Here is a 17,034-nt window from a genome sequence, read left to right on the forward strand (position 1 = left end):
TTCCATGCATTTTTCGGCGCACATCAGGGTCGAAAACATCAAGCTGAAAATGTAGCTGTGTATTGAACAAAAAACAGACACATCAAAATCCCTTGTGTGAACTGGCCCTAATATACAGTGCAATTTGTATTTCCCCGCGTTCTCTGGACCAAGTCTCCAACCGAAATGGCAGTGTCAGCAGCCATACTGGGACCCTAGAGACCGGTCCCATCACGCATTCTTCCCTCCACCAATCTAGTCCGACATGCCCCGTATCTCCAGCCCACACAATGAGCTCCCCGATAGGCTCCTCCCCCTCACACGTGACTTGGTCTGTAGGTCCCACTGTTCTGCGCTGTGGAGAGCTTGGTGCACGGCTTCTGCTGCTGCTGGAATACAGCTTCTTTCTGTGTATTGCCATCCTGCGCTTCCCACCATGGTTCTAGAGCTAGACTTGTTCCGTGAAGATAAAGGAGGCAATCCTGAGCTGGTCAGGGAGACGCAGAGGAAGAGATTCAAGGATCCGGGCCTGGTGGACTCCTTGTTAGGGGCAGACACTGCGTGGAGAAAATGTGAGTAATGTGGACGTGTTGTTTCTGACTGCCACCTAAGTGGAGGGTCTGTGCTGCCCGTCATAAAATGGCTCTCCATGTGCTGCACCCACGTCTGATGCAATCATGTAGCCGGCTGCCTGCAAGGGCGTGGCCACCTGCGGCTACGTCATCTAGGCCACGTCATTCCTATGGAAAGCCACAGTGACAGAAGGTCCTACAGGCATGTTCCATGTATGTGCTGTGCTACATGCGTTCACGCAGCGTCTTAAGGGCTCTTTCACACTTGCGTTCTTTTCTTCCGGCATAGAGTTCCGTCGTCGGGGCTCTATGCCGGAAGAATCCTGATCAGTTTTATCCTAATGCATTCTGAATGGAGAGAAATCCGTTCAGGATGCATCAGGATGTCTTCAGTTCCGGACCGGAACGTTTTTTGGCCGGAGAAAATACCGCAGCATGCTGCGCTTTTTGCTCCGGCCAAAAATCCTGAACACTTGCCGCAAGGCCGGATCCGGAATTAATGTCCATTGAAAGGCATTAATCCGGATCCGGCCTTAAGCTAAACGTCGTTTCGGCGCATTGCCGGATTCGACATTTAGCTTTTTCTGAATGGTTACCATGGCTGCCAAGACGCTAAAGTCCTGGCAGCCATGGTAAAGTGTAGTGGGGAGCGGGGGAGCAGAATGACGTGACGTCAGGGCGCCCCACGCTCATGGATGACGTGTCGCATGGATCACGTCATACATGCGCATGGGGCGCCCTGACGTCATTCTGGAGCGCCCCGGGAGCCGCACGGACGGTAAGTATACCGCTCCCCCGCTCCCCACTACTACTACGGCAACCAGGACTTTAATAGCGTCCTGGCTGCCATAGTAACACTGAACGCATTTTGAAGACGGCTCCGTCTTCAAATGCTTTCAGTTCACTTGCGTTTTTCCGGATCCGGCGTGTAATTCCGGCAAATGAAGTACACGCGGGATCCGGACAACGCAAGTGTGAAAGAGCCCTTAGGGTACTTTAACACTTGCGGCAGAGGCTGCCTGCCGGATCTGGCAATCCGGACGCAAACGGATGCATTTGTGAGATGGATCCGGATGCCGATCCGTCTCACAAATGCATTGGAATACCGGATCCGTCTCTCCAGTGTCATCTGGAAAAACGGGACCGGATTATTTATTTTTTTGCATTTTTAAAAGTCTGCGCATGCGCAGATCGGAAAGCCGGATCCGTTTTGCTGGAACACTTAATGCCGGATTTGGCACTAATACACTTCAATTTAAATTAATGCCAGATCCGGCATTCCAGCAAGTGATCAGTATTTTTGGCCGGAGAGAAAACTGCAGCATGCTGCGGTATTTTCTCAGTCAAAAAAACGTAAGAGGTACTGAACTGATGCATCCTGAATGGATTGCTCTCCATTTAGAACGCATTAGGATAAAACTGATCAGTTTTTTCTGGTATTGAGCCCCTAGGACGGAACTCGGTGCCGGAAAAGAATAACGCTAGTGTGAAAGTACCCTTAGCCCTCCTTAGAGCTTTCCATATCCAGACACAGTATTCAAATGTATACAGTGACAGGTACATTAAAAGGGGTTTTCAAGACTAGTACTGTGACCAGTCCTCTGGATAGGTCATCAGTATCTGATTGCTGCAGGTCTGACACGCGGGACCTCCGGCGGGTAGTAGTAACCGATGAACGTCTAGGGAAATCTGAGAGAAGGCTACAACACTACTGCGAGCGCCTCTACCTTCTCAAACAGCTGATCGGCGGGGGTCCCGGGTGTCGGACCCCCACGATCAGATACTGATGACCAGTAAAATAAACTCTTTATCTTGAATGGGTCAAATGATGTTCAAAGGTTTCAGCTTTGGACTCCGTTTTACCTACTTTCTGTTCCTTTTTGGCATTTTCACCAGACAGGGTAGTATGGCAGACTGTGCTATTCTGTCTGGCAAAATGCTGGACAGAACCCAAAGATGGATCCCTAAGGCCTCTTGCATACATGGCCGCATACTGCGGGTCTGCAATACACGGGGCACCGGCTGTGTGCATTCCGCATCACGGATGCGGACCCATTCACTTGAATAGGTCCGCAAATCCGGAGATGCGGAACGGAACCCTACGGAAGCACGGAGTGCTTTCGTGGGGTTTCGCAAAAAGATAGAACTTGTCCTATCTTTTTGCAGAATGGACGGATTGCAGACCCCATTCAAATGAATGGGGTCGCGATCCGCGTGTGGCATCTCCACGGTCAGTTCCTGTGCATTGTGGACCGCAATTTGCGATTCGCGTGCAAGAGGCTTAATTCTCAGCTTTATCCATTAACGCCAACGTACCCGTGGCATTACACCTCTGAATACTGTTTTCCTTTGTTCAGAGGTAAGTCCCTGGTGGAAATTCTATGAATGCAGCACCAGCTGCTGTGCCCAGATTTCAAGCCATTCTGAGATTGTTTTCTTGTGACACATTGTATTGTAAGGCTACTTTCACACTAGCGTTTTGGCTTTCCGTTTCTGAGATCCGTTCAGGGCTCTCACAAGCGGTCCAAAACGGATCAGTTTTGCTCTAATGCATTCTGAATGGAAAAGGATCCGCTCAGAATGCATGTTTGCCTCCGATCAGTCACCATTCCGCCTGCAGCGTTTTGCTGTCCGCTTGACAAAACTGCGCCAAATGGATCCGTCCAGACACACAATGTAAGTCAATGGGGACAGATCTGTTTTCTATGACCCAATATGGCACAATAGAATATGGATCCGTCCTCCATTGACTTTAAATTGTGTTCAAGACGGATCCATCTTGGCTATGTTACAGATAATACAAACGGATCCGTTCTGAACGGATGCAGACGGTTGTATTATCTGAACGGATCCGTCTGTGCAGATCCATGACGGATCCGCACCAAACGCCAGTGTGAAAGTAGCCTTAGTAGTAAATCCATCAGCGGTTGCCGTGCTTCCACACTATAGGAAAAAGCGCCGGCTTTCCTGGTTGCTGAGACAGTGGGGACCCACATAGTCTAGTCTTTTTTCCTTTAGGCCTCTTTCACACGACAGTATGGCTTTTTCAGTGTTTTGCGGTCTGTTTTAAACGGATCCGTTGTTCCGTTTTTTTGTTTCCGTTCCGTTTCCGTTCCGTTTTTCTGTTCTGTTTTTCCGTATGGCATATACAGTATACAGTATACAGTAATTTCATAGAAAAAATTGGGCTGGGCATAACATTTTCAATAGATAGCTCGGCAAAAAACGGAACGGATACGGAAGATATACGGATGCATTTCCGTATGTGTTCCATTTTTTTTGCGGACCCATTGACTTGAATGGAGCCATGGAACGTGATTTGTGGGCAATAATAGGAAATGTTCTATCTCTTAACGGAACGGAAATACGGAAACGGAATTCATACGGAGTACATTCCGTTTTTTTTTTAGGAACCATTGAAATGAATGGTTCCGTAAACGGAACGCAAAAAACGGCCCGCAAAACGGAAAAAAAAACGGTCGTGAGAAAGAGGCCTTAGTTTGCAAGCATGACCACCGCCGATGGATTGCAGGGTGGTCGTAACCATGGAAACGAGCAGTGCATAATGTGATGGGAAAATGAATCCACCCAGCAAAGGAGGCAATATTTATATACACTCACAATACATTAGTAAGAGCCTTGTATTAACTTCCTTTACATAATAAAGCTGTTTGCTGAAGTGACACAACCCCTTTAAATTATTCAAAACTAATTTTACAAACTTTGTTAACCCTTTAGGTGTTCCATTTCCATTTTAGTCCATTCTTCCTGTAACACAGCAAAACCAACCTCAATATTTATTCCCCTGATTCTGCAGTTTACAGAAACATCCCATATATGTTTGTAAACTGCTCTATTGGCACATGGCAGATGTCAAGGAGTGCCATATTGTTTTTGGAGGGAAGATTTTGCTGGAATAGTTTTTGGGTGCTGTGTTGCATTTTAAGACACCCTGAGGTATCCCTACAGTGGAACCCCCCCCCCCCCCCCCCCCAAAAGTGACCTAATTTTGGAAACTACTGCACCCATAGAATTTTTAACCAACTCAGCCCCCCTAGCTTAAACCCCCTTAATGACCAGACCACTTTTTACACTTCTGCACTACACTACTATCACCGTTTATTGCTCGGTCATACAACTTACCACCCAAATGAATTTTACCTCCTTTTCTTCTCACAAATACAGCTTTCTTTTGGTGGTATTTGATTGCTGCTAAGATTTTTTGTTTTTCCGATTATTAATCAAAATAGACCGCAATTTTCTCAAAAAAAGTGTTTTTTTAACTTTCTCTGGTTAAATTGTTCAAATATAATAACATTTCTATACAAGTTTGTGTCTGAATTTATTGTGCTACATGTCTTTGATAAAAAAAAAAATCCAATAAGTGTATATTTATTGGTTTGCGCAAAAGTTATAGCATTTACAAACTATGGTACAAAAATGTGAATTTCCGCATTTTGAAGCAGCTCTGACTTTCTGAGCACCTGTCATGTTTCCTGAGGTGCTAGAATGCCAGGATAGTATAAATACCCCACAAGTGACCCCATTTTAGAAAGAAGACACCCCAAAGTATTCGCGGAGGGGCATGGTGAGTTCATGTATGATTTCATTTTTTTTCACAAGTTAGCAGAAAATGACACTTTCTGAGGAAAAAAAATAATAATAATAAAGTTTCCATTTCTGCTAACTTCTGGCAAAAAAAATAAAAAATCTCCCACGGACTCACTATGCCCCTCAGTGAATACCTTGGGGTGTCTACTTTCCGAAATGGGGTCATTTGTGGGGTGTGTTTACTGTTTGGGCGGGGCTAAATTGTGAGCAACCCTGTAAAGCCTAAAGGTACTCGTTGGACTTTCGGCCCCTTTACGTACCTAGGCTGCAAAAAAGTGTCATGTGGTATCGCCGTACTCAGGAGAAGTAGGGCGATGTGTTTTGGGGTGTCTTTTTACATATACCCATGCTGGGTGAGAGAAATATCTCTGTAAATTGACAACTTTGTATAAAAAAAATTAAAAAGTTGTCATTTACAGAGATATTTCTCACACACAGTATGGGTATATGTAAAAAGACACCACAAAACACATTGCCCTACTTCTCCTGAGTACGGCGATACCACATGTGTGACACTTTTTTGCAGCCTAGGTGCACAAAGGGGCCCAAATTCCAATGAGTACCTTTAGGATTTCACAGGGCATTTTTTACGCATTTGGATTCCAAACTACTTCTCACGCTTTAGGGCCCCTAAAATACCAGGGCAGTATAAATACCCCACAAGTGACCCCATTTTGGAAAGAAGACACCCCAAGGTATTCCGTGAGGGGCACGGCGAGTTCCTAGAATATATATTTTTTTTGGCACAAGTTAGCGGAAAATGATTTTTTTATTTTTTTTAAATTTTTTATTCTCTTACAAAGTCTCATATTCCACTAACTTGTGACAAAAAATAAAATTTTACATGAACTCGCCATGCCCCTCACGAAATACCTTCTGGTGTCTTATTTCCAAAATGGGGTCACTTGTGGGGTATTTATACTGCCCTGGTATTTTAGGGGCCCTAAAGCGTGAGAAGTAGTTTGGAATCCAAATGCGTAAAAAATGCCCTGTGAAATCCTAAAAGTACTCATTGGAATTTGGGCCCCTTTGCGCACCTAGGCTGCAAAAAAGTGTCACACATGTGGTATCGCCGTACTCAGAAGAAGTAGGGCAATGTGTTTTGGGGTGTATTTTTACTAGGGGTGCACCGAAATGAAAATTCTGGTCCGAAACCGAAAATTCAGGATGCCCTTGACCGAAAACCGAAACCGAAACTGCCTTTTTGCCCAAATACTTTTAAAATACTTTTTTTTTAATGATTTTATTAATAATTATTTTTCATGAATCTGTGGGTGGCTCTGTTATGGAGAGGGGGATCTGTGGGTGGCTCTGTTATGGAGAGGGGGATCTGTGGGTGGCTCTGTTATGGAGAGGGGGATCTGTGGGTGGCTCTGTTATGGAGAGGGGGATCTGTGGGTGGCTCTGTTATGGAGAGGGGGATCTGTGGGTGGCTCTGTTATGGAGAGGGGGATCTGTGGGTGGCTCTGTTATGGAGAGGGGGATCTGTGGGTGGCTCTGTTATGGAGAGGGGGATCTGTGGGTGGCTCTGTTATGGAGAGGGGGATCTGTGGGTGGCGCTGTTATGGAGAGGGGGATCTGTGGCTGGCGCTGTTATGGAGAGGGGGATCTGTGGCTGGCGCTGTTATGGAGAGGGGGATCTGTGGCTGGCGCTGTTATGGAGAGGGGGATCTGTGGGTGGCGCTGTTATGGAGAGGGGGATCTGTGGGTGGCGCTGTTATAGAGAGGGGGATCTGTGGGTGGCGCTGTTATGGAGAGGGGGATATGTGCACTGTTATGGGCATAACAGTGCACAGATCCCTTTCCCCATAACAGTGCACAGATCCCCCCTCCCCAAAGCAGTGCCATAGACCGATCCCCCTACCCATAACAGCCCCGGCCCTGCTGCTCACAGCAGACTAATCACTCACTGCATCTTTATTTTACCTTACAATCGTGACGCTCCAGTAACAACTCTGCAGGCAGAGCGGAGGGCGGCGTAACGTCACTTACTCACGTGACGCACCTGCTCCGCCCACTTTATGCCTGCAGAGTTGTTACTGGAGCGTCACGATTGTAAGGTAAAATAAAGATGCAGTGACTTAAAGTAAACCGCCCGCCCGCAGATGGTGAGCTACTTGGTGGGTGACAAATCCCACACCCCATATTTTCGGCCGATATGTAACAATATCGGCCGAAATGGATTAGGTACATTTTCGGCCGATATTTTCGGCTGCCGGAATTTCGGTGCACCCCTAATTTTTACATATACCCATGCTGGGTGAGAGAAATATCTCTGTAAGGCCTCATGCACACGACCATTGTGTGCACCCGTGGCCGTTGTGCCGTTTTCCATTTTTTTTCGCGGACCCATTGACTTTCAATGGGTCCGTGGAAAAATCGGAAAATGCACCGTTTTGCAGCCGCATCCGTGATCCGTGTTTCCTGGCCGTGAAAAAAATATGACCTGTCCTATTTTTTTCACGGCCAACGGTTCATGGACCCATTCAAGTCAATGGGTCCGTGAAAGAACACGGATGCACACAAGATTGGCATCCGTGTCCGTGATCCGTGGCCGTAGGTTAGTTTTTATACAGACGGATCCGAAGATCCGTCTGCATAAAAGCTTTTTCAAAGCTGAGTTTTCACTTCGTGAAAACTCAGAACCGACAGTATATTCTAACGCTTCTAGTTAGAATACACTACAAACTGTGTACAAGACTGCCCCCTGCTGCCTGGCAGCACCCGATCTCTTACAGGGGGCCGTGATCAGCACAATTAACCCCTTCAGGTGCCGCACCTGAAGGGGTTAATTGTGCTGATCACGGCCCCCTGTAAGAGATCAGGGCTGCCAGGCAGCAGGGGGCAGACCCTCCCCCCCCCCCTCCCCAGTTTGAATATCATTGGTGGCCAGTGCGGCCCCCCCCCCCCTCTATTGTAATAATAGGTTGGTGGCCAGTGCGCCCCCCCCCTCCCTCTATTGTAATAATTCGTTGGTGGCACAGTGTGCGCCCTCCCTCCCTCTATTGTAATAATTTGTTGGTGGCACAGTGTGCGCCCCCCCTTCCTCCCTCTATTGTAATAAATCGTTGGTGGCACAGTGTGCGCCCCCCATCATTGGTGGCAGCGGAGTTCCGATCGGAGTCCCAGTTTAATCGCTGGGGCTCCGATCGGTAACCATGGCAACCAGGACGCTACTACAGTCCTGGTTGCCATGGTTTCTTAGCATCCCATCCCCCCCCCTTCCCCGATCATTGGTGGCAGCGGGTTACTAGCAATAGTACAATAGTAGAAGATTCATACTTACCGGCTGCTGCGATGTTCGTGTCCAGCCGGGAGCTCCACCTACTGGTAAGTGACAGGTCTATGCGGCGCATTGCTAAATGAACTGTCACTTAGCAGTAGGAGGAGCTCCCGGCCGGACACGAACATCGCAGCTCCCAGGTAAGTATGAATCTTTTACTATTGTACTATTGCTAGTAACCCGCTGCCACCAATGATGGGGGGGGGGGGGGGAGATGGGAGGCCGCACACTGGCCACCAATGTTGTTAATGCTATAGAGGGAGGGGGGGCCGATGGGGGGCGCACACTGTGCCACCAACGATTTATTACAATAGAGGGAGGAAGGGGGGGGGGCGCACACTGTGCCACCAACAAATTATTACAATAGAGGGAGGAAGGGGGGGGGGCGCACACTGTGCCACCAATGAATTATTACAATAGAGGGAGGAAGGGGGGGGGCACACTGTGCCACCAACGAATTATTACAATAGAGGGAGGAAGGGGGGGGGGGGGGGCCGCACTGGCCACCAATGATATTCAAACTGGGGAGGGGGGGGGGGGTCTGCCCCCTGCTGCCTGGCAGCCCTGATCTCTTACAGGGGGATATGATAGTACAATTAACCCCTTCAGGTGCGGCACCTGAGGGGTTAATTGTGCTGATCACGGCCCCCTGTAAGAGATCGGATGCTGCCAGGCAGCAGGGGGCAGTCATGTACACAGTTTGTAGTATATTCTAACTAGAAGCGTTCCTATCACCATGGGAACGCCTCTGTGTTAGAATATACTGTCGGAAATGAGGTTTCACGATCTAACTCATATCCGACAGTATATTCTAACATAGAGGCGTTCCCATGGTGATGGGGACGCTTCAAGTTAAAATATACCATCGGATTGGAGAAAAACTGCGATCTGATGGTATATTAACTCCTGACTTTACATTGAAAGTCAATGGGGGACGGATCCGTTTGAAATTGCACCATATTGTGTCAATGTCAAACGGATCCGTCCCCATTGACTTGCATTGTAATTCAGGACGGATCCGTTTGGCTCCGCACGGCCAGGCGGACACCAAAACGACTTTTTTTTTCATGTCCGTGGATCCTCCAAAAATCAAGGAAGACCCACGGACGAAAAAACGGTCACGGATCACGGGAAAACGGAACCCCGTTTTGCGGGCCGCAAAAAAATACGGTCGTGTGCATGAGGCCTAAATGACAACTTTTCCCATTTTGTTTATACAAAGTTGTCAATTTACAGAGATATTTCTCTCACTCAGCATGGGTATATGTAAAAAGACACCCCAAAACACATTGCCCTACTTCTCCTGAGTACGGCGATACCACATGTGTGACACTTTTTTGCAGCCAAGATGCGCAAAGGGGCCGAAAGTCCAACGAGTACCTTTTTAGGAGGGCATTTTTAGGCATTTGGATTCCAGACTACTTCTTCTCACGCTTTAGGGCCCCTAAAATGCCAGGGCAGTATAAATACCCCATTTTGGAAAGAAGACACCCCAAGGTATTCTGTGAGGGGCATGGCGAGTTCATAGAAGATTTTTTTTTTTGGCACAAGTTAGGGGAAATTGATATATATATATTTTTTCTCACAAAGTCTCCCTTTCCGCTAACTTGTGACAAAAAGTTCAATCTTTCATGGACTCAATATGCCCCTCAGCGAATACCTTGGGGTGTCTTCTTTCCAAAATGGGGTCATTTGTGGGGTGTTTGTACTGCCCTGGCATTTGAGGGTCTCCGCAATCATTACATGTATGGCCAGCATTAGGAGTTTCTGCTATTCTCCTTAGGCCTCATGCACACGACCGTTGTTTGGGTCCGCATCCGAGCCGCCGTTTTGGCGGCTCGGATGCGGACCCATTCATTTCAATGGGGCCGCAAAAGATGCGGACAGCACTCCATGTGCTGTCCGCATCCGTGGCTCCGTTCCGTGGCCCCGCTAAAAAAATATAACATGTCCTATTCTTGTCTGCGCTTTGCGGACAAGAATAGGCATTTATATTGCCGGCGCCCATTCCGTTCCGCAAATTGCGGAAGTCAACACGGGCGCCTTCCGTTTTTTGTGCATCGGTCTGCGGACCGCAAAAAACGGCACGGTCGTGTGCATGAGGCCTTATATTGAGCATACGGGTAATGAGATTTTTTTTTTCCGTTCAGCCTCTGGGCTGAAAGAAAAAATGAACGGCACAGATTTCTTCATTCGCATCGATCAATGTGGATGAAAAAATCTCTGCCAAAAAATGTGCAAAAAAAAAAAAGCTGCGATCGCTAATAAAGATCCAAAAAGCTCAAAAGTGATCTTTATAGCGCCGCAGCGATTTTACGGTGTTTTTGCAGTGATCAGAAAAAAAAACATTTCTGTCACTGCGGTGGGGCGGACTGAACGCAAGTGTGCGCACAAGATCAGGCCTGATCGGGCGAACACTGCGTTTTTTGTAGAGCCTAAGGTGACCCTAATGTACTGATATAGATCTGATTGCGATCAGTCTTTATCACTTGAAGATACTATATAGTACTAGTGCTGATTAGCGATTAGCGACTAATCAGTGACTGCGGTGCGGTGGGCGCTAACTACCTAACAAGTGGCTAACTAACTGGCGGTGATAAAGGACCCTTAGGCCCCATTCATACGTCCTCAATTCTGTTCCGGATTTTGCGGAACGGAATTGCGGACCCATTCATTTCTATGGGGACAGACTTTGTCCCGTTCGGATCCGGAATTGCAGATCTGAACTTCCGGGTCCGCACTTCTGTTCCGCAAAAATATAGAACATGTCCTATTCTTGTCCGCAATTGCGGACAAGAAAAGTCATTTTCTATATAGTTCTGACAATGTGCGGATCCGCAAAATGCGGAAAGCACATTGCCGGTGTCTGTGTTTTGCGGATCCGTAAAACACATACGGACGTCTGAATGGAGCCTTACAGGGGGGTGATCAATGACAGGGGAGTGATCAGGGAGTCTATATGGGGTGATCAGGGTTTGATAAGGGGTTAATAAGTGACAGGGGGGGGTGTAGTGTAGTGTAGTGTAGTGTGGTGCTTGGTGCTACTTACAAAGCTGCCTGTGTCCTCTGGTGGTCGATCCAAGCAAAAGGGACCACCAGAGGACCAGGTAGCAGGTATATCAGACGCTGGTAACAAAACAGCGTCTGATATACCTTTCTGGGGTTAAAAAAATCGCATGTACAACCTGCCAGCGAATAATCGCCACTGGCAGGCTGTAGATCAACTTGTTTACCTTGCGATCCTGTGAACGCGTGCTCCTGTTTGCGCGTGTTCACAGGAAATCTCGCATCTCGCGAGATGATGCCTCCAGGAGGAATAACCCGGCCACCCACAGGACGCATCCCTGCGTTAGGCAGTCGGGAGGTGGTTAAAGGGCATAGACAGTGCTTTGGCGCAACTGGCTTTTCATAGACTTTAGAAACACTTGGCCGTGAAAATGAAAAATTACATATTTTACAAGAAAATGTTGCTTTAGCTACAAATTTTTCACTTTCACAAGGGGTAACAGGATGTAATGCACCCCAGAATGTGTTGCCGTATTCAGGAGAAAATGGGTAACACTCCATATTAGGGGTGCACCGAAATTCCGGCAGCCGAAAATATCGGCCGAAAATGCACCTAATCCACTTCGGCCGATATTGTTACATATCGGCCGAAAATATGGGGTGTGGGATTTGTCACCCACCATCTGCGGGCGGGCGCCGGGCGGGCGGTTTACTGCATCTTTATTTTACCTTACAATCGTGACGCTCCAGTAACAACTCTGCAGGCAGAGCGGAGGGCGGCGTAACGTCACTTACTCACGTGACGCGCCTGCTCCGCCTCCTTCATTCATAAAGTGGGCGGAGCAGGTGCGTCACGTGAGTAAGTGACTTTACGCCGCCCTCCGCTCTGCCTGCAGAGTTGTTACTGGAGCGTCACGATTGTAAGGTAAAATAAAGATGCAGTGAGTGATGCTGTGAGCAGCAGGGCCGGGGCTGTTATGGAGAGGGGGATCGGTCTATGGCACTGCTATGGGGAGGGGGGATCTGTGAACTGTTATGGGGAAAGGGATCTGTGAACTGTTATGGGGAAAGGGATCTGTGAACTGTTATGGGGAAAGGGATCTGTGCACTGTTATGCCCATAACAGTGCACATATCCCCCTCTCCATAACAGTGCACATATCCCCCTCTCCATAACAGTGCACATATCCCCCTCTCCATAACAGTGCACATATCCCCCTCTCCATAACAGTGCACATATCCCCCTCTCCATAACAGTGCACATATCCCCCTCTCCATAACAGTGCACATATCCCCCTCTCCATAACAGTGCACATATCCCCCTCTCCATAACAGTGCACATATCCCCCTCTCCATAACAGTGCACATATCCCCCTCTCCATAACAGTGCACATATCCCCCTCTCCATAACAGTGCACATATCCCCCTCTCCATAACAGTGCACATATCCCCCTCTCCATAACAGTGCACATATCCCCCTCTCCATAACAGTGCACATATCCCCCTCTCCATAACAGTGCACATATCCCCCTCTCCATAACAGTGCACATATCCCCCTCTCCATAACAGTGCACATATCCCCCTCTCCATAACAGTGCACATATCCCCCTCTCCATAACAGTGCACATATCCCCCTCTCCATAACAGTGCACATATCCCCCTCTCCATAACAGTGCACATATCCCCCTCTCCATAACAGTGCACATATCCCCCTCTCCATAACAGTGCACATATCCCCCTCTCCATAACAGTGCACATATCCCCCTCTCCATAACAGTGCACATATCCCCCTCTCCATAACAGTGCACATATCCCCCTCTCCATAACGGCGCCACCCACATATCCCCCTCTCCATAACGGCGCCACCCACATATCCCCCTCTCCATAACGGCGCCACCCACATATCCCCCTCTCCATAACGGCGCCACCCACATATCCCCCTCTCCATAACGGCGCCACCCACAGATCCCCCTCTCCATAACGGCGCCACCCACAGATCCCCCTCTCCATAACGGCGCCACCCACAGATCCCCCTCTCCATAACGGCGCCACCCACAGATCCCCCTCTCCATAACGGCGCCACCCACAGATCCCCCTCTCCATAACGGCGCCACCCACAGATCCCCCTCTCCATAACGGCGCCACCCACAGATCCCCCTCTCCATAACGGCGCCACCCACAGATCCCCCTCTCCATAACGGCGCCACCCACAGATCCCCCTCTCCATAACGGCGCCACCCACAGATCCTCCTCTCCATAACCGCGCCACCCTCAGATCCCCCTCTCCATAACGGCGCCACCCACAGATCCCCCTCTCCATAACAGCGCCTAATCAGTGACTGCGGTGCGGTGGGCGCTAACTACCTAACAAGTGGCTAACTAACTGGCGGTGATAAAGGACCCTTAGGCCCCATTCACACGTCCTCAATTCTGTTCCGGATTTTGCGGAACGGAATTGCGGACCCATTCATTTCTATGGGGACAGACTTTGTCCCGTTCGGATCCGGAATTGCGGATCTGAACTTCCGGGTCCGCACTTCTGTTCCGCAAAAATATAGAACATGTCCTATTCTTGTCCGCAATTGCGGACAAGAAAAGTCATTTTCTATATAGTTCTGACAATGTGCGGATCCGCAAAATGCGGAAAGCACATTGCCGGTGTCTGTGTTTTGCGGATCCGTAAAACACATACGGACGTCTGAATGGAGCCTTACAGGGGGGTGATCAATGACAGGGGAGTGATCAGGGAGTCTATATGGGGTGATCAGGGTTGATAAGGGGTTAATAAGTGACAGGGGGGGGGGTGTAGTGTAGTGTAGTGTGGTGCTTGGTGCTACTTACAAAGCTGCCTGTGTCCTCTGGTGGTCGATCCAAGCAAAAGGGACCACCAGAGGACCAGGTAGCAGGTATATCAGACGCTGGTAACAAAACAGCGTCTGATATACCTTTCTGGGGTTAAAAAAATCGCATGTACAACCTGCCAGCGAATAATCGCCACTGGCAGGCTGTAGATCAACTTGTTTACCTTGCGATCCTGTGAACGCGTGCTCCTGTTTGCGCGTGTTCACAGGAAATCTCGCATCTCGCGAGATGATGCCTCCAGGAGGAATAACCCGGCCACCCACAGGACGCATCCCTGCGTTAGGCAGTCGGGAGGTGGTTAAAGGGCATAGACAGTGCTTTGGCCCAACTGGCTTTTCATAGACTTTAGAAACACTTGGCCGTGAAAATGAAAAATTACATATTTTACAAGAAAATGTTGCTTTAGCTACAAATTTTTCACTTTCACAAGGGGTAACAGGATGTAATGCACCCCAGAATGTGTTGCCGTATTCAGGAGAAAATGGGTAACACTCCATATTAGGGGTGCACCGAAATTCCGGCAGCCGAAAATATCGGACGAAAATGCACCTAATCCACTTCGGCCGATATTGTTACATATCGGCCGAAAATATGGGGTGTGGGATTTGTCACCCACCATCTGCGGGCGGGCGCCGGGCGGGCGGTTTACTGCATCTTTATTTTACCTTACAATCGTGACGCTCCAGTAACAACTCTGCAGGCAGAGCGGAGGGCGGCGTAACGTCACTTACTCACGTGACGCGCCTGCTCCGCCTCCTTCATTCATAAAGTGGGCGGAGCAGGTGCGTCACGTGAATAAGTGACTTTACGCCGCCCTCCGCTCTGCCTGCAGAGTTGTTACTGGAGCGTCACGATTGTAAGGTAAAATAAAGATGCAGTGAGTGATGCTGTGAGCAGCAGGGCCGGGGCTGTTATGGAGAGGGGGATCGGTCTATGGCACTGCTATGGGGAGGGGGGATCTGTGAACTGTTATGGGGAAAGGGATCTGTGAACTGTTATGGGGAAAGGGATCTGTGAACTGTTATGGGGAAAGGGATCTGTGCACTGTTATGCCCATAACAGTGCACATATCCCCCTCTCCATAACAGTGCACATATCCCCCTCTCCATAACAGTGCACATATCCCCCTCTCCATAACAGTGCACATATCCCCCTCTCCATAACAGTGCACATATCCCCCTCTCCATAACAGTGCACATATCCCCCTCTCCATAACAGTGCACATATCCCCCTCTCCATAACAGTGCACATATCCCCCTCTCCATAACAGTGCACATATCCCCCTCTCCATAACAGTGCACATATCCCCCTCTCCATAACAGTGCACATATCCCCCTCTCCATAACAGTGCACATATCCCCCTCTCCATAACAGTGCACATATCCCCCTCTCCATAACAGTGCACATATCCCCCTCTCCATAACAGTGCACATATCCCCCTCTCCATAACAGTGCACATATCCCCCTCTCCATAACAGTGCACATATCCCCCTCTCCATAACAGTGCACATATCCCCCTCTCCATAACAGTGCACATATCCCCCTCTCCATAACAGTGCACATATCCCCCTCTCCATAACAGTGCACATATCCCCCTCTCCATAACAGTGCACATATCCCCCTCTCCATAACAGTGCACATATCCCCCTCTCCATAACAGTGCACAGATCCCCCTCTCCATAACAGTGCACAGATCCCCCTCTCCATAACGGCGCCACCCACAGATCCCCCTCTCCATAACGGCGCCACCCACAGATCCTCCTCTCCATAACGGCGCCACCCACAGATCCTCCTCTCCATAACGGCGCCACCCTCAGATCCCCCTCTCCATAACGGCGCCACCCACAGATCCCCCTCTCCATAACGGCGCCACCCACAGATCCCCCTCTCCATAACGGCGCCACCCACAGATCCCCCTCTCCATAACGGCGCCACCCACAGATCCCCCTCTCCATAACGGCGCCACCCACAGATCCCCCTCTCCATAACGGCGCCACCCACAGATCCCCCTCTCCATAACAGCGCCACCCACAGATCCCCCTCTCCATAACGGCGCCACCCACAGATCCCCCTCTCCATAACAGCGCCACCCACAGATCCCCCTCTCCATAACAGCGCCACCCACAGATCCCCTTCTCCATAACAGCGCCACCCACAGATCCCCCTCTCCATAACAGCGCCACCCACAGATGAATTTCATTCATGAAAAATAATTATTAATAAAATCATTAAAAAAAAAGTATTTGGGCAAAAAGGCTGTTTCGGTTTCGGTTTTCGGTCAAGGGCATCCTGAATTTTCGGTTTCGGACCAGAATTTTCATTTCGGTGCACCCCTACTCCATATGTGGTCGTAAACTGCTGTATGGGCACAGAGCAGGGTTCAGAAGAGAAAGCACATGTGCATTTGAGGCCTAAATTGGTGATTTATACAGCACTGGCCAACAACTGCAGAAGCTCTGAGATGAAATATAAAAAAACACCCTAAACAAATGACCCCATTTTAGAAACCACACCCTTCACAGAATTTACCACGGGATTTAGTTAGCATTTTGACTCTGCAGGTGGTTGGCAAAAATTCACAGCAGATGGTGCAAAGTGAAAATTGCAATTTTCTACACAGGTATGCCATGGCTGGAGGACCCCAGGTTTCTCCAGGTCCAGCCACCACGAAGCAAACTCTGAATGGGAGCGCTCTGCACTTGGGCGGCCGTAGAGATGAATG

General features: G+C 49.0%; 1 protein-coding gene across 2 annotated transcripts in view; it reads left to right on the top strand.

Annotated features, from left to right (window-relative positions):
• The first annotated feature begins 289 nt into the window (after positions 1–289).
• The window catches only part of SARS1 (seryl-tRNA synthetase 1), a 161,888-nt gene continuing 145,143 nt past the window's right edge, over positions 290–17,034 (top strand). For both annotated transcript variants that reach the window (XM_040424133.1, XM_040424134.1), the window contains exon 1: positions 290–551. In XM_040424133.1, coding sequence (XP_040280067.1) covers positions 416–551 — 136 coding nt within the window. In that variant the 5' untranslated portion in view covers positions 290–415. The remainder of the gene's footprint in view (positions 552–17,034) is intronic.

Source organism: Bufo bufo, chromosome 3 (assembly GCF_905171765.1).
Source record: "Bufo bufo chromosome 3, aBufBuf1.1, whole genome shotgun sequence".
NCBI lineage: Eukaryota > Metazoa > Chordata > Amphibia > Anura > Bufonidae > Bufo > Bufo bufo.